This window comes from Schistocerca nitens, chromosome 4 (assembly GCF_023898315.1).
Source record: "Schistocerca nitens isolate TAMUIC-IGC-003100 chromosome 4, iqSchNite1.1, whole genome shotgun sequence".
In the NCBI taxonomy this organism is placed as follows: Eukaryota; Metazoa; Arthropoda; class Insecta; order Orthoptera; family Acrididae; genus Schistocerca; species Schistocerca nitens.
Window position 1 is genome coordinate 218,947,044 of NC_064617.1, and position 24,994 is coordinate 218,972,037.

The window sequence follows — 24,994 nt, forward strand, 5'->3', positions numbered from 1 at the left end:
CGACAAATATTTATATTTATGTGCTTGAAAGAATGTCTTCTTCTACACATTCGTGATACCATACAATGAAATGATAAACGACATTTAAATAAGTATTGTTGGAAAGTAAGTATGGGGAAAAGGATTGTTTTGACTACATTTAAATAAGCATTGTTGGAAAGTAAGTATGGGGAAAATGATTGTTTTAGGATCAAATATTTTTCTATTTTTCTGATTATAAAATTTTCCTTTGCAGTGATTTCTTTTCTGGTGGTTTTTTAGAACGCGGTGATATTATTCACACTCCATGCAGCTGCTAGTGACTGAAACGCGGTCGGAAAACCAGCGACAGGCTGAAAATTGTTGCTTTCACATTTATAGTTTTATAATGGGTGCGTTAGGATCTTCACTTGCTGGCCCACCGATTTGCGACATGGATCCTCGTCCAAATTATTTGCTGTTAGTTCCCAACTTTCCTTTATTTACACATAACTGGCTTGGTTCAAACGGCAGAGGAATTCAAGGTATAGCAGCAGCTGAACAGCTCTGCAGTGTACAAATCATTCTTTGGATTTATGACTGCTTAGCTGTATTATCTTCGGTACGACGTTTCCACTCACGTAGCTCTTCTTATCATCAACCTTATGGCTCCGTGCCTGAGTGGCTACCTGTCTGACAACTAGGTTTTAATCCCCCGTCAGTCCTACGATTTTATGCAGTGTTTCTTTCAACCCTGCCAGCGATAGTTCTCCTTCTTCCACTTCTTTTGTCGCAGTACCAACCTGTGTGGTTTTTGAGCTGTTCAGAAGCGTGGCTCCATTCTGCTCTGTCATTGACCATGCCTAACAAAGCACTGCCGCGGTCAAACCAGCCTTCTGGTCGAGGACAGGTTCCACTTGAGGATCATTTATACTAGCAACTGTAGACAAACGTTTTATTGGCTGTACACAAGGGCAATGACTTCAGCCTTAGCACAAGAGCTCTACTGACATTAACAATGTGCACCAGTTAGCGGGTATCTCTGAAGGGAGCCGCAGCTGTACAGGAGAGGCCGTGGGCTGACAAGCAGGAGGGCGACGTGTGTTGGCGGGGCCGCGTGGCTAACGACGTGCACCGCTGCAGGACGTGTCGCCTTGGCCCGCTCCACTTGTCAAGTCCTCGCTGCAAAAATTGGAACGCCCTCTCCAGCGACGGCCCAATTCGCACACGTGACTCCACGTTGTTGCAGGAGCCCATTTCTCGCCACCATGTTCGTACACCTTGCTGTAACAGCGCCGGTTGACAAGGGAACAGTGCTACCAATACGGGCAATGCTGCCTCAGCTCTGAGGCCGAGACGCGTAGAGAATTTCTGCTATCTTCAACGAACAGTTCTAATGTACGTCTACATACATTCTCCGCAAGCCACGGTATGGTGCGTGGCGGAGTATACCCTGTACCACTACTAATCATTCTCTTTCCCGTTACACTAGCGGAGAAACGACTATCTACATGCCTCCGTACGGGTTTAATCTCTCTTTTCTTATCTTGGTGATCCTTTCGCGAAATATACGTTGGCGGCAGTAGAATCGTTCTGGAAACAGCTTCAAATGCCAGTGCTCGAAAACAACATCGTCTTCCCTCTAGGGATTCCCATTTTGAGTTCCCGAAGCATTTCCGTAAGACTTGCGTATCGTTCGAACCTACCGGTAACAAATCTAGCGGCCCGCCTCTGAATTGCTTCGACGTCTTCCTCGTGCGGATCCCAAACACTCGAATAGTACTCAACAATGTGTCGCACAAGTGTCCTATACGCGGTCCCCTATAGAGATGAAACACATTTTCCCGAGTAAATCGAACTCGACCATTCGTCTTCCCCACAACAATCCTCATATGCTCCTTCCATTTGCTATCGATTTGCAACGTTTCGCCCAGAAACTTAAATGATGTGACTGTGTCAAGTAGCACACTACTACTGCTATACTTGGACATTACGAGTTTGTTTTTCGTACTCTCATCTGCATTAATTTACATTTTTCTACATTTATAGCTAGCTCTCATATATCATACACTAGAAATTTGATCTAACTCGTATCCTCCTGCAGTCATCCAACATCGTCACCTTCCCGTACACCACAGCAAACAGTCGCAGACTGCTGCTTACCCTGTCCGCAGATCTTTTGTGTATATAGAAAATAACAGCGATCCTACCACACTTACCTGGGACACTCAAGACGATACCCGTGTCTTTTGTTCCCGAGCAACTGGCGTATGTGGTAACATATTCCATATGCTCATACCCTCGTGAATAGCCTGCAGTGGAGCACAGTGTCAAATCCTTCCCGGAAATGTAGATATATGGAATCTGCCTCTTGCCTTTCGTCCATAGTTCGCAGTACATCACGCGAGAAAAGCGCAAGCTGGGTTTCGCACGAGCGGCTTTCTGAAATCGTGCTGATTTGTGGACAAAAGCTTTTCCCACACCAGAAAATTTATTATATTCGAAAAAAGAGACTATTTTCAAGGATTCTGCAGCAAACCGATGTTAAGGTTATTGGCCTGTAATTTTGCGGGTCCGTTCTTTTACCCTGTGCCCTTTTTTTTCCAGTCGCTTGGCACTTCACGCTGGGCGACAGATTGCTATTAAATGCTATAACTAAGGCAGTAGTAGCGTCCGAGAATGATGAAAGTGATTTGAAAACGGGAAGCTAGTTTAGCATTGCCACAAATCCACCGAAAAATCGCCTTTCCAACCTAGCGGCAAATAACGGATTCGATTAGCGCTGGAGTACGATTTGTGATATATATACACCATCTCCATCAGTGACGGTAGAGTTTCCATTTAGTTTCGCGGGAGGTTATGTTGCTTCATGATGATCTTTTTTCGAGTAGGATGCTCTCTCTGAGCACTCCTATCACTTGGTGCCTTTTCTTCTCTTGTGTGATGGAGATGAGATAGGCGTCTTTCGTTTTCTGGTCCCGTACAAGAAGGACACAAATATATTTCGAGGTGGTCCTCCGCCACATATCGAACCATAACTTTACCTCTCAATAAAAAGGTGAACCAAAAGTGTATGGCTTGGTTGGCTGATCCGGGAGACCCTGAATGGCAGGTTCAGCGGCCTAATTTTCCTATCCTTCGCGCACAATGGCATCTTTCCATCGCGAAGTGTGACAGTTGTATATCCAATTGTATCTGGTAGGTGTGGGTGACTAAGACGGGTGTGTCGGTAGTGTGGTGTCATGTTTGTGTTGGATCATAGTGAGACAAAAGAGATGGTAAAACCCCGATGCCGGTACATAGGCTACTTCTCTCGAGTAGCACCAAGGGGCCGCCGACCTTAACGCCCCCATCTGACTGACGGATCACCATCAACAGTGCCATATGCACTCACTTCACGAGAAACCGCGAAGAGGTTTGGAATTTAATCCAGGACACTACCGCGAACACTGGTGATCAGGGATTTTACGCCACCACTTCTCCTTGCTGTAAAAACCTAACAGCACGCATCGCACGTAAGCAGTTACTCATCCAAGTACTGACTGCACCTGACGTTTAACTTCGATGATCTGACGAGAACCGGTGTATTCTACTAAGGCACAGCCGTCGGCATAAATCGTGAGTTCTCAATACAAATACCGCCTTCCGCATTCCCTACTTGAGTTAACGAAACGCTGCACATGTCTCTGTTGTACAAAAATTTACCGCTCTATCTATAATATTTGCTTCGCAACTTACTAGTTTCCTGAGCAATACCAAACAGAAGCTGATGACGACGTTTCAAAATAAAAAAAATAATGTTATAATCTGAAAGATAGGGAAGGAAGGTTCACGTACAAATGAGTAAAAGTACACATATAAATAATTACAGCTTGAATTTCGACCAGTGTAGTCGTGGACAGGGTACTGTTTCTTACCCAAGGAAGATTATTTTCATTTCTGTTCATGGTCAACATCTGTAAAAATTGGAAACTTTTGGTAAGTTCCTATGGGACCAAACTGCTGAGGTCATCGGTCCCTAGGCTTACACACTACTTAATCTAACTTAAACTAACTTACGGACAACACACGCACCCATGCCCGAGGGAGGACTCGAACCTCCGACGGCGGCGGGAGGGGGGGGGGGGGGGACCGTGGCAACGTGTATCAGATCGCGCGGCTACCCCGCGCGTCTCAACATCTGGTGTCATTGATAACAATTTTTATTAAGAGTAAGTAAAATAAAGGCATTTTTCCACCTGCGTTCGTAAGTCGGTATTAGGGAACTGTGCCGGCTGGAGTGGCCGAGCGGTTCTAGGCGCTACAGTCCGGAACCGCGCGACCGCTACGGTCGCAGGTTCGAATCCTGCCTCGGGCATGGATGTGTGTGATGTCCTTAGGTTAGTTAGGTTTAAGTAGTTCTAAGTTCTAGGGCACTTATGACCTCAGCAGTGTCCCATAAAGTCCCATAGTGCTCAGAGCCATTAGGGAACTGTCACACACATTTTGGTCACTGGACTGATAAATTAATCACTATCGCCCTTGACGGGACGTAACGTATTATTAAATACAAAGTTACTGTCCACAGAAACTGTTTAATCGCTCTGTCGGTGTCGAGTGACAAGTCGTCATCAACAAACTATAAATATTTCTTGGCCCGTAGCTGCTCTGAAGCCAAGCCAGTGCAAACTAATATAGCCGTTAAACAGTTTGTTTGGGCATTGACTGAAGCACACTTTGTACGAGTGGTGTTCAATAAGTAATGATACTTTTTTATTTGAAAGCAGGTTTTTTTATTCAGTACTGCAATACAGTTTATTATTCCCCATTCTTTTGGCTACAAAACTCCGTTTTTTTAAATGGTTTCCGTTCAATGCTAAGGTCTTACGCCACTTTACTGGTAGGGTCTGTATGCCAGCTTGGTACCACTCTACTGGTCGACGTCGGAACCAACGTCTTGCTGCATCAGTCACCACCCCATCATTCACGTACTGCTTCCAGCAGAGTGCATCGCTCACTGGGCCAAACACGTGGAAGTCGGAAGGTACGAGATCGGGGCTGTAGGTGGATGGGAAACAACAGTCCCAAGAAATTTCGTGAGCTGCTCTCGGGTGGGCAGACCTATGTGACGCTTTACTCTGTCATGAAGAAGGAGAAGTTTGTTGGCGTCACCTCGAATGAGAATGTGCGCACGTTCCAACAATGCAGGAGTACAGCTGCGTGCGGACGGCTGGCACGCGGGAGATCGGACCGGTTTGCGCGACCTTGCTGCGAGTATGACAGACCCCTCGCCCGACGACTCACCGTGCTTTTGTTCACTTCCAGGCCTCCGCAGACAACGTGCAAGCGCTTATGAGTATCTGTGATGCTCTGGTTTCCCGCCTAAAGAAACTGAATGACAGCTCCCTGCTTGGAACGCATCTCCGTTACAAACGCAATTTTGGAGGTTACGCATAACGCCGCCACCTATCGGAAGTTCATGAAAGTATATGGGCTGACGCGGGAATTTCCACGTTGGCTCACAACATATTCCGTATATTTTCAATCGAAACTGGAGGAGAAAAAAAAATGTTAGCATTACTTACTGAACGCCCCTCGTATTTAAAAGTATTGTGCTCACAGATGCTCTCTGCCAATAATATAACAAATATGGATAACTTCTTATTATTAAGTAAGAACATGCTTCATGCTGTCTGGTTATTAAATATTACTAGCGGCTTGTAAAGCTTAGCTTCGTAAATAACGCCTTAGGCAATTTGTTTATTATATGCAATAGCACTGAAAGAAAGGTAAAAAGTATAACTTCCTGTCGATATAGAAGGGACCTGCAGAGCATAAACGTAAACGTTTTCTCTACAACAGTTATGTGGGACACAGCATTTGCCAGTCGACTGCCTTCCTGTGAACCAGCTGACTAGAGCGCGCGGCGTGCGCGTTCCATCAGGTGGACGGCGGCTGAAGGTCGGCGAGCAACAGGTTCGCGAACTGACCAAGCCACTCCGTAAGGCCAGTCTGCCGCGCTGACCGATGAATGGCCAACGTCTCACTACCACCACTCAACGAGCGCGCTCGCCATCAATCTTCCTATCAGCCCTTTCACGTTGCTATTACGATGGCTTTTTATTTTCAAAATGTCAAAATTCAGGCACGAAGATGGAAGCTTTATTAGGCCAAAGAGAACACTTACCTGCTTGCCACAGACAAGCCACCGACATAAATTACTTGGTTTTATCATATTGGTACAGGTTTCGTAATAACGTTAAGTCAATCTGATCTGCGAAATAGTAGTAGGTTTTTTTTAAAAAGTTGTCGTGTTGGTGTTCCGTTCAATTGGTTAAACTGGAATGTCGAGACTTACCGCTACGTAATGAAAGGTTTATCGCCACCAGAAGCTGAAGAAAAGTTAGTAATGGTTTATAAGACGTGTGCTCCTTCATTTTCAACAGTTAAGAAATGATGTGTATATGCAGACTGAAGCGACGAATGAAAATTTGTACCAAGGCCGAGATTTGAACACGGGTCTCCTGCTCACCAGACAGGTGTGTCACCCTGGCACAGTGGCTTTGCACAACTGCACGGACTACCCTAGCCCCCCTCCCTCCAAATTCCCATTCACGCCTCAACCCCCCTAAACTTGAACAGCATTGCGGAGGCCCTCCCAACTGTATTGGAAAAGGGGTGGCGCAGTGGTTAGAGCATCTGTCTAGTGAGCAGGAGACCGAGGTTCGAATCCCATCCTTGGAACAAAATTGCATTCGTCGCTTCAGTCTGCGTATATACGTCATATATGTTTGAGACTTGGAAAGGCCTCTGCAACGATATAGTTAAGATATAGTTAAGAAATGGATGGCTCGATTCAAATCTGGCCGTATTTCTCTTAAAAATGATCCTGCCGAGCACGTTTTAAAACTGCAACCACAGATGAACTATCGAGAAAATGCAGAATGTCATTTTGAACACTTACTGATTGAACGTGTAGGATGAACCTAATGCAATAGTACGATACACAAAAATGTGACTTTAAGACAGGTAACTGGAAATTGGGCGCTCCATTAGTTGAATACTGTAGAGAAGCATGTGCGAAAAAGAGTGTTTTCGGCAGTGTTTGGCTATCGCGGATAAAAGAGTGTATGTCCAGTCCACTCCATAAAATAAATAGGAAACAACCGTATAGAGAAAAGGGGCGAAATCCATTTCATCTGCTGGGAGGGTTACTGGTACGTTTTTGTGCAATAGATTCTTCTTACTAAGCAACTTTCCAAGGTTAAAACAATAACTAATGAATAGTACGCTAGTATGTGTCCTCTGAGTCTTTCGCGTTAGCATTCCTGACTAAAACCTTCACGGTTTTCAGTCCGTGTTATTTCGAAGAAAATCTCGAGCTTTCCATAACTGTCTCCACCATCGTCCTTGGAGTCAATGATTTTTTTATACTTCTGATGACGTCGGCGGCGACGTCTACTGAAAGATCGAGTGTTTATTCGAAGTGACGCCGCTTAAAAACCAAGAAGATTTTACTCTGGACCAATTGGATGAAAAAATAGCCTGGTTCCCAAAAAGATAAACGAAGTAGCCTTTTTATAAACTGGAACTCGACTCGCAAGGCCATCCAGATTTGGCACCATCCTCTTCCACCTGATTAGTGACTGGAAAACTTTTTTTTTTTTTTTGTCGAAAGAAGTTAGGGTTAAAGGTATTGCCAACAACGAGGTAATTAGAAAAGTAGTACATGCTCAGTATAAAGAATTATACGATCCATATCAGAATTCGTGACAAACGATGTAGGGAACCACAGAAAATTTTAACCAGTGTGGCCGGACAACGATTTGCAACCTGTTCCTCCTGAAAGCGCATCCAGTGATCTCGGCCAGTTTTTCAGCATTTATGGCAGCCACAAACTATGACATGTCTTCCGTAACAGCACTCCAGATTGATATCTGCTCATTGAAAAAAGTTGGATAAAATGCATTCACCTAAGAGGAGGCTACAACGAAAAATGCCTTTCTTATTTAAAAATCTTTTAGTGTTACACACACACACACACACACACACACACACACACACACAAATGATATTGCTCTAATTTTCCTCGTTCTCCCTCGCGGCATATCTTAAGGAGTCAACTAACCATACCGACTGATTTGCAAGGCAGCATAATATTGTTTATGCTTGTTATCCGCCGTGTGCTAATCCCTTTACTCCCCCCTCCCCCTCCCTCCCCCCCCCCCACCACATACACACCGCCCTCGACTTCCTCCTACTTCTTCCCTCCGTTAGCAAATTGTCAGTTACCTGGTGCTTGGTGCCTCAGGATGCGTCCTATGTGTTGAGCCACACATTTCTTTTTTCACCGACTCGACTCAATACTTGTTTATTAGCTAACCGCTCTATTGATGTAATCATCAGCACTCTTCTGTAGCACTACATTTCAAAAGCTTTCAATTCTCCCCTTGTTTGTAATGTTTACGTCCACGTTTCACATGCGTATATGTCTACATTCCATACACCTTCAGTAAATATTTCCTAAATGTTACAGCAACAAATTTCCGTTCTTCAGAACTGTGATACGATGGGATATCGCTTGGGTAGCTCACCGAAGGATTGGGTTTGTAGATATTTTTGTAGAAGTATAAGATAAAGCTAGGATGATTTCAACATAAATTAAGCTCTAATTCCGCTACGAGACTATCTTCAAATAATATAGCGTTAAGAACCACGCATGTTGTTGATGTAACAGTCACACTGTATTTACCATTCAAAAAGTAAGCGATGATAAATGGGGCACGCAAAGACGTAAAGAAACAACTGTATCACAAAATTTACTATAAAATAGATTCAAGGACGTAAGCAGCTTATGGGAAACGATGTAAAAACTTCTCTACCAATTTCCCAAAGTAGTCCTTTCCGCAGTGTATTCTTTTGTGATGAGGTGAAAATTGCAAAATATCTACCACGTCGCTTGAAGGTTACGAAATATAACTCAAAATCACTTCTATTCTCACTGAATCTGAAAAAATCAGAACTGAGTTCCTCACTTATAGCACAGGTGAATTAAAACGTGAAGAGTACGGTTAAAATTTAAAGACACTTGCTTCGCCGTAGAACATTACATGGTCACTAGTCCAACTTTCTGAGCGTCATTTCCAATTGATGAGTCTAGGTGGGAAAAGGAGAAGAATACAGCAAAGTCGTCCACGAATTTGTAGCAGCACACAGGAATCTTAAATATGGACGTTATATTGCTAATTTCAATAAATAGTTAACAGATACCAGTCTTTTGTTCAAACACGCCTGAATGATGCCCACGGACTTACAATTCAACTACGAAAAAACAGTACAAACATGGACAGATGTTGCACTAAACCACATTCGTAGAGATGTGTTGGTATACAGGGTGAGTCACCTAACGTTACCGCTCGATATATTTCGTAAACCACATCAAATACTGACGAACCGATTCCACAGACCGAACGTTAGGAGAGGGGCTAGTGTAACTGTTTAATACAAACCATACAAAAATGCACGGAAGTATGTTTTTTAACACAAACCTACGTTTTTTTAAATGGAACCCCGTTAGTTTTGTTAGCACATCTGAACATATAACCAAATACGTAATCAGTGCCGTTTGTTGCATTGTAAAATGTTAATTACATCCGGAGATATTGTAACCTAAAGTTGGAGCCGAGCGAGCGCTACGGTCACAGGTTCGAATCCTGCCTCGGGCATGGATGTGTTCAAATGTTTCAAATGACTCTGAGCACTATGGGACTTAACATCTATGGTCATCAGTCCCCTAGAACTTAGAACTACTTAAACCTAACTAACCTAAGGACATCACACAACACCCAGCCATCACGAGGCAGAGAAAATCCCTGACCCCGCCGGGAATCGAACCCGGGAACCCGGGCGTGGGAAGCGAGAACGCTACCGCACGACCACGAGATGCGGGCCCATGGATGTGTGTGATGTCCTTAGGTTAGTTAAGTTTAATTAGCTCTAAGTTCTAGGCGACTGATGACCTCAGAAGTTAAGTCGCATAGTGCTCAGAACCGTTTTTTGAAAACTAACGGGGTTCCATTTAAAAAACGTAGGTTTGTGTTACAAAACATACTTAGGTGCATTTTTGTATGGTTTGTATTAAACAATTACACTAGCCCCTCTCCTCACGTTCGGTCTGTGGAATCGGTTCGTCAGTATTTGATGTGGTTTACGAAATATAACCAGCGGTAACGTCAGGTGACTCACCCTGTATAATTCCAACTGCTATCGTAGGTCTTCTCAACATAGATGAGGACTTTTTGTAAATAATGTGTACACAGGGCAGCCCACTGAATATCTGCCGTTAGCAAGATCAGGTTGTCATCAGTGGAATACCTCCTAAACCCACGGTGGAACTGATTAAGTAGCATCTGCAATCTACGATCGAAATAGGACGACAGTTAATCAACCGCTTTGCGATTTCCCACGGATCTAGGTAGGACAAGACCTCGATGAATACTCATCATGATGATATAGAAAAAAGGGCAACACCTGGTCACATTCTGGCCCATCTTAATATAAACCTCAACCAGTCGGACTTAGTCGCACCAAGAAAAATATCACAGAACCACCTCTTGACCGAATTACACGCTCCACACTTTGCGGGAAAACGCCTCATTTAATTACTGGTGCACTCGGCGATCTGCATTACTTGAAAAAAAAAAGTCAAAATCTCGACACGTCAAATCACTCTACACGCTTTCAGCCACCTACTGTCCAGTTTCTGTGTTATTTGGGCCTTTGAAAATTTGCCCTTGTGAGTAATGGCCTTTTGCCAGGTACCAGGGTCCAAATGCCCACTGCATGCAGTTCCCTTCGAAATGATCGCTGTGAAACTGTTTGTGGTGTACCTGAATTCGTTGACAGCACCAATTCCTGTCGGGGTTGAAACCAATTGTCGTTAACAACGAGTGAAACTCGTCTCTGGTCCCTGTCGGTTAGAATCTATATACGGTCACTGTTATTACGACGTGTTACACTGCGGCGAGTGGTTTACAGTGGTTTACGCTGGACAGTCCGCGTTCAGACGTGTCGTCCCCTTTCTGCCACGGTCATGTCGACTCATGATACTGTACTAATTCCAGATACCTGACTGGCACATACACGCCACTTCACTGCCATGGCTTACATCAGCGGTAAAGGGTCACACGCCCGCCTGGAACTAGTCCACGCTGTTAACAGCACTCCATGTCGCAAAGTGTGCTCCTTTAAATGGATGCCAGACACTTATGCGCTGAGCTTACATACATCATCTCTTAGTAGAATTCACTGACTTCGTGTTTTACGATCCAACACTTCCAACTATTTGGTAAAGCTGGAGCATCTTTATAAGGAATGAAGTAAGATTAAGATTTAATGTCCCATCGACGACGAGATTGTAAGTGAAGCACAAGTTCGAACTGGAAAAAGAAATCGGACATCACCTTTCAAAGGAACCATCCCGGTATTTGCCTTAATCGATCTGGGGAAACGACATAAAACCTATATCTAGTTGGTCGTATGGACGTTTGTTCCACTGCCCTCCCGAATATGAGTTCCGTGTGCTAACTACACTGCCTCGCTCGGTGTGTTCTAGACGTAATCCCATTTTTTATTCATCCTTCAATGTAAAACTTCTTGATGGAATCGTGTCGTACATTATCTCACACAGATCTGCACACTTCAAACAAAGCTTCTGAAAAGATAAGAACAGAATAATGGAAAAAAATGATTGTGCCGCCAAGAAGAGTCCAGCTTGACACTTACTTTGGAATGGTTAAGAAAACTGTCACCAAATTAACAGAGATGTATCCTTGTGACGCCGAGTGTAAAGCCCAAGGGACAGAACGGAGAACCGAGTGAACTAGGGGGGAGACATAGCCGGAGAGTAGTACACCCAGCCAAACAAACAAACAAACAAACACACACACACACACACACACACACACACACACACACACAATTACAGGATTCGGTAATACAGTGTTCGTTACCTTAAAAAGTAGGTTTCGTCAATTAGATTTCAATTTTGACAGCACTTGGTCACAAGTCAAGAGTAAGTATGCTGTGTATGACAAATTTATTAAAAGTGCATAACTATGCTTCATTCTGACGGGGTAGTAATTCTGTAAATATTAGCACTTCCGCTTCACTGTTATGTACTCACATATTTCGACAATCTCCTGACAAATGATCGGGGTGGTAAGTATTATATTCAGATGTTTTATGTTTTTTTTTATTTTAGATTTTCTAACTTGTTCCACATCCACGAGGATCAACTCATTTTTGGATCTATGGAACGAAAACTTAGTCTAATCTAATCTAATACAAGAAAGATGCACAGAACGAAAGAGAATATCGCGAAGGGGTCAACGTGTAAGATTATATCAAACAATTTCTGTGTCTCAAACGATAATAGCGCAATGTATCACCAAGACGCAAGTATGAAGCGACTCCCTGCGTTTACACTGGTACGCTTGATTGGATGATTGCTCTTACTTTGCTTGGCGCGTTAACTCGCTCCAAGCAAAGACGTCACTCCAAACATAACAAGACCGACGTATATGTCCATTACTCCGCATTTAGAACCTCAAACTACTGTGAACAGCTTAAAGATGATGTTGGGTGTGGCGTTGTACCAGGTTTATCCAATTCTAAAGTAACGAATCCTTGGAATTTGTCGCAGAGTGATTGCCGAACGTAAATGAGTCATAGGCACTCCTATTGGTGCCTCTTTGCCTACATCCGGCCTGTGATCCGGAGCACTCCATCAGGAACAAAGAGGACTTTTTGTTCAATCTGTAAATCCCATCCTGGTGCAACATAGCATTTTTTAGAAACGCAAAGCGCTGTTAGTGGCGACAGTAGTGTTAACGGTATGTGCTAAAAAAAAAAAAAAAAAAGAAAAAAAAATACTACGACCCCATAAGAACTGGAACGTAGACTTTAAGTCATAAAGTATCAAAGAATTCATACACCTTACGAAACAGATCCAAATGTATAGCGGCAATCATCTGCGCTAGTAATGAAGGGAGAGAAAATGTGTGTTCGATTCTCTGCTAAAAGCGAGCACAATTGCTCTTCAGTGCTGACGTCGCCAGCGTGTTCATCGCACTAACCCTGAACACACCGACAAGCGTAACTTGGGTGGGGCACTGTTTTCTTGGCAGAGGCGATCTTATGATGGTAGATGTCATATAATGCATGTCATATAATCACTAACTGTTCCTTGGAAAGTAACAACAAAACTTTGAAAACAAGGTTCGGGAAGAGCTGTCTTCAAATCACGTTCTGGCCATCCTGACTTAGTCTATTAGTGGTTTTCTTAAGCCACTTCCTCCATCCTTCTTCAACGGAGCTATTAGCGTCTGTTATTACTTTAGTTTCTAATCTTCCATCCTTTGCTTATCATAGCAAAACCATCCTCAACTGTAGGAAGCAGGTCGTCCGAAACCCATTCTTGTTGTACATTTCACCGTACACAAAGTTGACGCGTTTCTATTAGAATGACTTCTAACTGTACACTGACAGACAGTTCTAAATATTCCTGCGCATACTAATACACGTGTGGCGGAAATGTAAACAGCTGTGTGCAAGTGTAACATTTGGGTACCTATTTCGGAGTTATACTTTGTGTTGTTTGTGATTATGTGTGTTTTTTATTGTTTATTTTTAATGTTGTTTGCGCGCCTACAATTACTCCACATTTAGCACCTCAAATGTCGAGAGATTTCTCTTAAATAATAGTAAAATTTAATGAATAAAATTAAAGGTCCGTGGTCACGTAATTTAAATTTCGATATGCTATTTAGATTCAAAGAACTATATGACCAAAGAACTCTTTTTCGTATACAAACTGACAGGCAAGGTTAGCCAGTGTTGGCGAGCAGAGGAAATCAGGAATTTCTCTATGCATTAGGCCATGATTTGCGGAACATTAATTTTACCAACCGCGTCGCAATTTTATTACTTCGTAATTCACAGCCACTGTAGCTGCTGCAACGCCAGATGTTCCCGCCAACTCTCCAGATTCCACAGCCAAGCCAGGTAAAGATAACATGTTGGAAGTTCGGTTCTCCACATTAACTGTCATCCTCACTACAGATGCCCTTGCTCTTTCCTACACTTACCAATACTTCTGACCTCGGTATTAATCTAACAGTGTGTTTGTCACGTCAGTGGTCCACTATGGTCAGAAGCAATGATTGTTGTGCTCACCACCTTAGGGACAGATCTTATTTTCAATTTATGATTAAAATTTCTGTTTACAATTCCCATCAATCCGTACGATATAGTACCAGCTTTGGCTGTTAACGGTACTCTATTTCGTCATTGTTTCCTTTCTGGATGAGTCTCACTTTTTATTGAAGAATACAGCCGTGTTGTTTCTCAAATCTCTGTCAAGTTATTTTCTGTGCCCTTACTGTGGTACTTTGTTGAACCCACTGTCCTCAAGCCCCTTTATTTTTTCAGCTTCCATTTACTTCTGGTTTGCTGGTGTGTTATTATCTTTGTAGACGTACTTGATAATGTTAAACTAGGCAGTAGTGATTAACAAAGAACTATTTTAAAATAACGATATGGTGGCAACGATGCCGTTCTTTAATTTGTTCCTATCAAACAAAGTGGAAAATAATTCATCATAGTGTTTTATTCTCTTCCAATCGGCCCTAGTCTGGGCTATATCTGCTGGTGGTGATCAGATGATTGGAGAGTGGCATCTAATCGTGCACGTTTACTTCCTGCAGCTCAGCTCATGCCGAACTGTCATCTCGATATCAGCTTTTGGACATGCTAATCCGAGTCTGAGGTTTCGCATGTGCCGATCGTTCTTTGTGGCGATTGATACTCAAGTGCTGTCATTCTGGTAACGTCCGCCCCTGGTAGCTGAGTGGTCAGCGCGACGGAATGTCATACCTAACGGCCCGGATTCGATTCTCGGCTGGGTCGGAGATTTGTCCTTATCATCATTTCATCCCCATCGACATGCAAGTCGCCGAAATGGCTTCAACTCGAAAGACTTGCACCAGGCGAACGGTCTACCCGACGGGAGGCCCTAGCCACACGGCATTTCCATTTCCATTCTGGTAACCAGGCAGCTATCATTCTATTACTAGTATTGTTCAGTGACGATGTCCTGTAAACACTTGCGTATGCCATCTACAATGACGATAATTCTTTCTCTTATCCCGTCGAAGGTAAACAACAGTTTAACAGAATCACTACAAATCTTTATTAAAAAAAAGTAAATGTCCTGCTGGTTCACCGACTCATCATCGCCCAACCAAAAGCGCTAAGAATAGAAACCTGAAATTTTGAGAGGGTGTTGGACTTCTTAAACTGTAGGCATCCTTTAAAAAAGGATTTTTTCGAAATTCCACCCCTAAGGGGCTGAAAGCGCGGATGAAAGATTTTTTGAAAAACAAATCATTATTAAAGAACTATAACGCATTTTTAAAGCTACATCTGTGAAAATTGGTATCTGAGTTATCGGCAATTAGGAAAAAAATGTATATACAGGGTGGTCCATTGATCGTGACCGGGCCAAATATCACCACTAAATAAGCGTCAAACGAAAAAACTACAAAGAACGAAATTGTCTATCTTCATGGGGGAGACCAGATGGCGCTATGGTTGGCCCGCTATATGCTGCTGCCAAAGGTAAAACGGATATCAACTTTTTTTTTAAATAGGAACCCCCATTTTTATTGCATTTTCGTGTAGTACGTAAAGAAACATGAATGTTTTAGTTGGATCACTTTTTTCGTTTTGTGATAGATGGCGCTATAATAGTCACAAACATATAAGTATGTGGTATCACGTAACATACCGCCAGTGCGGACGGTATTTATTTGCTTCGTGATACATTGCCTGTGTTAAAATGGACCGTTTACCAATTGCGGAAAAGGTCGATATCGTGTTGATGTATGGCTATTGTGATCAAAATGCCCAACGGGCGTGTGCTGCTCGGTATCCTGGACGACATCATCCAAGTGTTCAAAATGGTTCAAATGGCTCTGAGCACTATGGGACTTAACATCTTACGTCATCAGTCCCCTAGAACTTAGAACTACTTAAACGTAACCAACCTACGGACATCACACACATCCATGCCCGAGGCAGGATTCGAACCTGCGACCGTAGCAGTCCCGCGGTTCCGGACTGCAGCGCCTAGAACCGCAGGGCCATCATCTAAGTGACCGGACCGTTCGCCGGATAGTTACGTTATTTAAGGAATCAGGAACTGTTCAGCCACATGTGAAACGTCAACCACGACCTGCAACAAATGATGATGCCCAAGTAGGTGTTTTAGCTGCTGTCGCGGCTAATCCGCACATCAGTAGCAGACAAACTGCACGAGAATCGGGAATCTCAAAAACGTCGGTATTGAGAATGCTGCTACATCAACATCGATGGCACCCGTACCATATTTCTATGCACCAGGAATTGCATTTCGACGACTTTGAACATCGTGTACAGTCCTGCCACTGGGCACAAGAGAAATTACGGGACGATGACAGATTTTTTGCACGCGTTCTACTTAGCGACGAAGCGTCATTCACCAACAGCGGTAACGTAAACCAGCATAATATGCACTGTTGGGCAACGGAAAATCCACGATGGCTGCGACAAGTGGAACATCAGCGACCTTGGCGTGTTAATGTATGGTGCGGCATTATGGGAGGAAGGATAATTGGCCCCCATTTTATCGATGGCAATCTAAATCGTGCAATGTATGCTGATTTCAAATGTCCAAATGCGTGAGAAATCTTATGGGACTTAACTGCTAAGGCCATCAGTCCCTAAGCTTACACACTACTTAACGTAAATTATCCTAAGGACAAACACACCCACCCATACCCGAGGGAGGACTCGAACCTCCGCCGGGACCATTGCTTTGGTGTGCTGGGTTCTGGGGCCATATGTCAGTGTAAATATCGTATGGCATTGCTGGCTGGGATATCCCATGGGGTGGGTTCAGCCGAAAGTCGGAAAGGGTGGTGTTCTTCCGCGCACTTCGGCCCATTTTCATATGGATGTGTAATTGTACATAGTAGCCGAGTGTAATGGATGCGTGTATAGTACACTGTTGTCTGTGTTGTATGATGATGATGATGTAAGAAGTGTGAGAGAGAAACCCGGTACCAGCACATAACCTACTTCTCTCTAATAGGACAAAGGAGCCCGCCGAGCATGACGTCCCCATCCGACTGACGGATCGCCATCAACAGTAACACATGTCGTTACTTCAAGAGACATTGCGAGGAGGCTGGTAATTTAATCCAGAACATTGGCGCAAAGATTGTTTGGTGATCAGGATCATTAAACTACCACTTCTCTTCCCTTTCCCGGCCAAAATCTGATGGTGAAAATTTCTACCACTACTAGTATTCAAACAGGCTTATCTCCGAATCGAACACCACCGCACAGGCGAGCTTTACAGACGTCGTCTACGGAGGCGGATCGGGACCACGTGAAGTGCCAACACATGCATGAATAGTCTTCTATACCCTTGCTCCAACTGACCGTACACCACGGATACGGCCTAGTAGAAAGTGGAAGACGTTTCCCAGTAGTCCTCACACCACAGCCTGACAGTTACTAGGGAGAAAGATTTGACACACCCAGAGTCGAATCGAACTAAGCACCGCATTGGCATATGCTGGTCTGATGCAACAGCCAGCGTGAATGTGGTTTTTTGGCATTATTATACCTTTGTCCAGTCAATTTCGTGCTGTGCCTCAGTAGGAAAACAACAGAAAAAAACCAAAACGCACGTAAGCTTACGTCGTTCACATGCAGATGGCGTACACGGCTTTCCTCCTAGGCGTTTGTGGCTGCATGATGGGCATCTGTCGAGAGAATTACAATGAAACCAATTTCCCTTTGGTGGCTAGGTTATTTCCCGTCGGTAGCAGGCACTATCACAAGAAAGACAAAACACTGAAGCAAAAGGATGGGATCACTCTGAAGGTTAGGTTCCTTCAGAAGAATGGAAATTTTATTTAGCAGCGCATGAATGATCTGTATTACCGACTGTAAAAAAAATGCTGAGTTACTAAAAATATATCCATAAATTTAATAATCGCTGAGCCTCTTTTCTGTACATGAATTACGTAATTTCAGCGTCCGTCAATCTCAACATTACACAGGAGCTGGACTCCTCGTACATATGTACTTGATAAAAATTCAGCTATTACAATTATTTACGCACGGAGAGAAGAAAACTAAAACGGACGTGGCATCATGGAACGTCGGGTTGATGTGGGAACGCGGTGCAGACGCAACCTAAGAACTATTGCTATCGTTGCTGACGTAATCACGCTGAGGTATCGCGCTGTCACCACCAACCTTGCGTCAGCGAAGGTCTTTGCAAAAAGAATCGTCGTAAACAAGACCGCCTTCACCCACAACGCTTGCGCTCAAGTTACTTTTGCAGCTTGTTCTCGGACTAGTAAGTACATCTGGTTGTTATAATAAGTTAATCTGTGCGTGTATAAAGACAGATAGTATGGGTATTGCATCCTTCTAATAGCTAGGGCAAAGAATCACACGATACATATCAAGAAATTCTATTATAAAAGAGCTGTCTTGGCCAATTTGTACTCTTGAAGTTTTTCCGCACTGTAGCAGCATACGTTGCACTCACAGCTTGGATCTTCCTTCGTATAAGGAAAAACGACACTTGTTTATCATTCGATGTTGACATATCGACATGTAATCCCTCTCAGTTACGAAATATGTGAGCCACCTTCAGTAATTTCTGACGTACGTAAGCCTATATGGGATCATCTTTGGCCAATTTTCAACAGCGCCTCTATCGTTTCCAAGCTTGTCAAGGAGACATTATTCTAACAGGGCGTGTTCACACTTCTAATACAATCAGACGTTTCCCTTTCCGATGACCGGAAAATTGTTACGTTTTCGCAGATGAAATTTCTCCTCCTTATACGAATAGTTAGTGGTACAGCGCATGAGGCACCGAACTGCAAATACAACAAGCTCACGACTATCCTGATTAAAGCGGACACAACACTAGGTGGAAACTGATATTTACTGTAATTACGAAACACGCTACGTGCCACATTTGAAAGCCTACTGGATTAGTTACGTTATAATCGCCGGAAACTGACAACTTATTTACAGGTAACACACGTAAACACACTGCATTTCGAATTACTAGCTTTCAGTTCACGTTCGGGACAGAATCGTCCATTCTTTTCTGTTTCCGTTTTTTTTTCCACTTTCTTCTTTACGACAGTCCTCATTCTCTGCAGTGCAATCATCAGTATAGAGAGATGAATTTCAAACTGCTTGCTGTAATAACAGATCCATGCATTTCGGTGACTCGGTGTGCCTGATAATATCGTCCTGTCCCTATTCCTCTAATAATCACGGGGGATTAGGCTAGTTGGTTAATGTGAGGGAGAAGACCAAACAGCGAGGTCATTGGTCCCAGCGGATTAGGGAAGAATGGGGAAGGAAGTCGGCCGTGCCCTTTCAGAGGGACCATCCCGGCATTTGCCGGAAGTGGTTTAGGAAAATCACGGAAAACATAAATCAGGATGGCCGGACTCGTGTTTGAACTGTCGTCCTCCCGAATGAGAGTCCAGTGTGCTAACCACAGCGCCACCTCGCTCGGTCCTATTCCACTACTGAACACTTAGCTTACTATATCCGCGTCAATCAACTACTCTAATGTCAGTTGAGAGAAGTCACTAATCAACCACTCGCGGGTATTTTTATGCTCTGCATCTTCATGACGTGAAATTTGTATTCCTAATCACAATATTCGTTCTAATTACAACAGAATACCTCAGGCTTCGCTCTTTATTTGGTCAATAATCGCCAACTATGAAAGGATAATCCGCAGCCGGAAAATTCACAGTTGTATGCGACATTATCATTACTAGGAAAGAACACTGTAATTCAAAGTATAGTTTATCATTAGCGACGAAGTCTCAGCTGCACAGCGTAGTACCAAACACAGCACCTTAAAACAACTGTAGTAACAGGTAGTCACTGTTTACACTTGCACACTTTTCCATACGACATCGTCTTATAGGCACACTTCACTCTATACTGTATTTCGACCGCTGCAGTGCGAGCGCGGTTACTTTACGTCGAAGCGAACCGCGTGGAGAGAGCTTGGCAGAAACAGTCCAGTTCCGAGAAAACGAGGCTCGAATACTCTGAAACGCGGTCTTTTTGCGGCTGTTCCAGACCGAGTGAGAAGGCGGCCAACGGCTGGCTCCTTACCTGTGCCGAAGGTCTCCTTGTTGAGGTGCTTCCAGCCGAGAGAGACCTTGGTTTCCATGGCAGCGGCGGCGGCGACGGCAGCGGCAGGGGACGCCTCGCAACGAAGAGCGGCGCTGGCAAAGTCTGCGGCAGCGAATGGTGGTGGTGGTGGCGCGACCTCGGCTAACCTAAGCCGCCGGCTCTATCAAGCGGGCATGCAGCGGCCAGGCGCCGACCTCCGCCACACACAGAGCGCAGCACGCGCTCGACACATATCTGCCCACTGACCGGCACACAATTGCTCTCCTCACAAATCACAATCTTTCCCAATTTACCGCCGACTCTGTCGCGAAGCTCACGCTTCAGCTCCGACAGATGCGCACATACTCAGCTAATAGCTCCACACCTTACACTCAGCTGCCATTGTAGAGAGTCGGAGGGTACAGCTACTTCCTTAAGTTCAATTCACGAATTGAACGTGAGAAAGTGCTACCAGTCTTTAGTTACTATCATTGTCCCTACAGGAAAACTACGTGACGTAAGAAGCTGAAGAACTTTTTCTTTGGGACTTTTTGAAACTATTAAGAGGTATTTCATCTACAGGTCACGAAAGTGGCATCATTACCGGTTTCGATCTTATGATCAACTCGTCATTAGATGAAGAGTGGAAATGTCAACACTGTAAGTGCCATTTCTCCACAAAATGCGTTTTCAAATTTGTTGCGTTTTCCGTACTCTGTAGCACGTCCCTACATTCGTTCCAAGTTCCAAATCATGGAGAGGATGTTGCGAACATTTGTCACTAGATGGCGCATAGTCTTTGTGCGAAGCAGTGCTTCCCTCTGGAGTTCGAAATATCAATGTATTCTCCAATTTCATGTAGTTTGTGTGGTAATCAGAGAGCTTGTAAACAGTTGTTTGTATCAGTAAAACATCTTTGTAACGGAAAGAAATACTTTGGGTTTCAAAAACAGTAAAAAAAGTTAGAGAATGAACACACAAAAAACAACGTGTGTCTTGTGTCTGGAAAATGTTAAGAAAGCCATTTCTTCCTTAGCAGTGCAGGAAGTTCAGCAGTAAACTTTACATCTAAACTCAAGTTGGCAGTGTGTAAGAAACATACATCAATACTGAAAGTTTTTTTTTCCCTCGAATGTAAAAAATGGGAAAAATGGTTTTTGTAACTAGGGTTCTACTACTTAAAACATTACTGCTCTATCCCTGTACTTGTATTATCACAAATAAAACTTAGTGCTTCATTATTAATGGCACTTGGGACAAGACTTTCTTATTGGCACTTAAAACCAATCAGTTCCCTGGTATTGTACCTAGAACGTTCTTAATAAAATATTTATTTTCTAATTTGCCTATTTTTTGCAGTGCTGAGGAGCATCGTTCTATGGTATCAGAATACTTCTTCAATTTTCTCGATACAAATAAGTTATGTACTAAAAGAGATACATTGACAAATGTGAGAGATACATCTGACAAATGTGAGACTTGACACTTTGAACGTTTGACATTTCCACTATTCAGAAGACTTGTTCAAAAAGAAAGAAAAGGGGGAACCGTTAAATATTAGGAAACTAAATTACAAATGAAACCGACTTCTATACACCGCCACAAGCATCTAAATACGTTACAATGGAAGAGGCCCGGAGACGCGCACGCGACGAAAAGATAATTGCGTTGTGCTTGTTAGAACTTAAGGCTACAGTTGTCTAAGTAATTATATAAAGTTAATAACTCTTAATGCGCAGTTATCAGATTCGTAATATCGCAATTATCAGATTCGTAATATTCGCGATACAAAACTGAATGAGAGAGAAAGCCTTCTCACAGTGAAACACACATCTTTTAACTACTGATATATGGAAACTAGGCTATTATTTCTTTGGAATTTTCTAATTACGCTATTGGGGATATCGTTCTTCGTGTCCAAGTCAGTTCATATTTCTCAGCGCCTTTGTTACACTATCCCGAGAGTCATACAAGCATGTCAGTATGTTTTCCCTTGGGTGGGCTTCTACACTCCTGGAAATGGAAAAAAGAACACATTGACACCGGTGTGTCAGACCCACCATACTTGCTCCGGACACTGCGAGAGGGTTGTACAAGCAATGATCACACGCACGGCACAGCGGACACACCAGGAACCGCGGTGTTGGCCGTCGAATGGCGCTAGCTGCGCAGCATTTGTGCACCGCCGCCGTCAGTGTCAGCCAGTTTGCCGTGGCATACGGAGCTCCATCGCAGTCTTTAACACTGGTAGCATGCCGCGACAGCGTGGACGTGAACCGTATGTGCAGTTGACGGACGTTGAGCGAGGGCGTATAGTGGGCATGCAGAAGGCCGGGTGGACGTACCGCCGAATTGCTCAACACGTGGGGCGTGAGGTCTCCACAGTACATCGATGTTGTCGCCAGTGGTCGGCGGAAGGTGCACGTGCCCGTCGACCTGGGACCGGACCGCAGCGACGCACGGATGCACGCCAAGACCGTAGGATCCTACGCAGTGCCGTAGGGGACCGCACCGCTACTTCCCAGCAAATTAGGGACACTGTTGCTCCTGGGGTATCGGCGAGGACCATTCGCAACCGTCTCCATGAAGCTGGGCTACGGTCCCGCACACCGTTAGGCCGTCTTCCGCTCACGCCCCAACATCGTGCAGCCCGCCTCCAGTGGTGTCGCGACAGGCGTGAATGGAGGGACGAATGGAGACGTGTCGTCTTCAGCGATGAGAGTCGCTTCTGCCTCGGTGCCAATGATGGTCGTATGCGTGTTTGGCGCCGTGCAGGTGAGCGCCACAATCAGGACTGCATACGACCGAGGCACACAGGGCCAACACCCGGCATCATGGTGTGGGGAGCGATCTCCTACACTGGCCGTACACCACTGGTGATCGTCGAGGGGACACTGAATAGTGCACGGTACATCCAAACCGTCATCGAACCCATCGTTCTACCATTCCTAGACCGGCAAGGGAACTTGCTGTTCCAACAGGACAATGCACGTCCGCATGTATCCCGTGCCACCCAACGTGCTCTAGAAGGTCTACGTCAACTACCCTGGCCAGCAAGATCTCCGGATCTGTCCCCCATTGAGCATGTTTGGGACTGGATGAAGCGTCGTCTCACGCGGTCTGCACGTCCAGCACGAACGCTGGTCCAACTGAGGCGCCAGGTGCAAATGGCATGGCAAGCCGTTCCACAGGACTACATCCAGCATCTCTACGATCGTCTCCATGGGAGAATAGCAGCCTGCATTGCTGCGAAAGGTGGATATACACTGTACTAGTGCCGACATTGTACATGCTCTGTTGCCTGTGTCTATGTGCCTGTGGTTCTGTCAGTGTGATCATGTGATGTATCTGACCCCAGGAATGTGTCAATAAAGTTTCCCCTTCCTGGGACAATGAATTCACGGTGTTCTTATTTCAATTTCCAGGAGTGTATGTCGCAGTTTGTTTACATGAAATATTTTCACCACACTTTTGAGCATTTTGTTCAGCTGCAGATGGCTGCATTGCATTTAATCATCAGCCGTTGAATGTTAACAGTGCCGTGATGCTAATTGAAAAAAAAGTCCTCGTTGTTTCTGGAAAGTTGCATTTTTCGTGTAGCACAAATTATGATTTTGATGCACTTATCACAGATGTTTCCCATTAGCACTTGCACACTGAATAGTCTGTTGTTACATTAACAACGTGTGTTTTCACGTCTCGCACAATATACTTTACCATACTACCACGGAACACTCAATATGTCATATACTGAGAAAATAGCTTTCGTTGGTCAGTTTTATTGCACATAAGTCATTTTCCAATGTTTTTAAGTTCCTTAGAACACGTCATAACGTGAGGTCATACGATGTGCTGTATGTAATGTTTGACATCGTCACAGTGCACATCTGTAGATTCGTTGATCGAATGAAGCACGTGATGCAATCTTATTCGCAATGTGGACTACGTGTTACAGCTCACAGTGGTATGGCTTACGACTATGACATATGTTAAATCACGCCAAAACCACTTAAAAATTGCTTGTGTAGACCTGTCTGATGATAACGTCAAACTATAAGGATGTAAATATTCTAGGTGCTCTTCTTTGTGTACCCTCGACGTTCAACAAGATACAAGCACCACTCACTGGAATAGTATTCCAGAATAGCCCCTTACAAATGTTTTACAAGAACTGTCTCCCGTAGACAGATTACTGTTTCCTAGTATCAAATATAAGAACCGACCCCTGCCATTCGCAATACCTACTACTGAGCGCATTTCCATTTCATATCCCTCACCGAGCGGGACGAGGGATTTTACAATACAATCGCTCTGTACGTCTGTCGTTAGGGTCCACTGAAAGCGCTCTGCACTTTTTTCCAAACAGCTTTACGGAACAGGTAGTTTCATATCTCGAGCGGTTGTGGTTGTGTTGCTCGCGGTGGAATGTATAGGACGTTCAAGAGCGAGATCATCAGCACCTGTACTCAGTTGATGGGAGACGAATGTGACTTCTTTTCGTGAAAAACATACAACAGATGGTACCATATAAACTGTAATCTCAGCCACCCTGGAACACACTCTCACACACAGACTATAATCACACAACATCTAAAATGTCTAACATGGTTTAACAGGGGACTGTGCCTAGTTGAGCAGTTGGAAGATAACAGGCGAAGAAACCACCCTCCAAACACATTAAAATCCCTACCTAAGAGGCCACTGAGAAGGCCAAATATCGCAGACCACTCAGCTATCGTCTAAATGATAATACTTTCATCTTATTTTATTTCCTCTGAAT

The 24,994-nt window shown here is 44.1% G+C and overlaps 1 protein-coding gene and 1 long non-coding RNA gene across 5 annotated transcripts in view; one reads left to right on the forward strand and one right to left on the reverse strand.

Moving 5' to 3' along the window:
* Positions 1-24,994, reverse strand: part of LOC126253457 (6-phosphofructo-2-kinase/fructose-2,6-bisphosphatase 2) — a 370,956-nt gene that overhangs the window by 97,724 nt on the left and 248,238 nt on the right. The window contains exon 1 of one of the 4 annotated variants that reach the window (XM_049954810.1): positions 20,215-20,371. The exons of the other annotated variants lie outside the window; for them this stretch is intronic. Within the exon in view, the coding sequence (XP_049810767.1) occupies positions 20,215-20,272 (58 nt within the window). The 5' untranslated portion in view covers positions 20,273-20,371. Of the gene's footprint in view, positions 1-20,214; positions 20,372-24,994 lie in introns of those variants that run through there. 4 annotated transcript variants of the gene reach the window in all.
* On the forward strand, positions 18,360-21,342 carry LOC126253458 (uncharacterized). The gene is made up of 2 exons (XR_007545965.1): positions 18,360-18,409; positions 20,179-21,342. It is a non-coding gene; the product is annotated as an uncharacterized LOC126253458 (long non-coding RNA).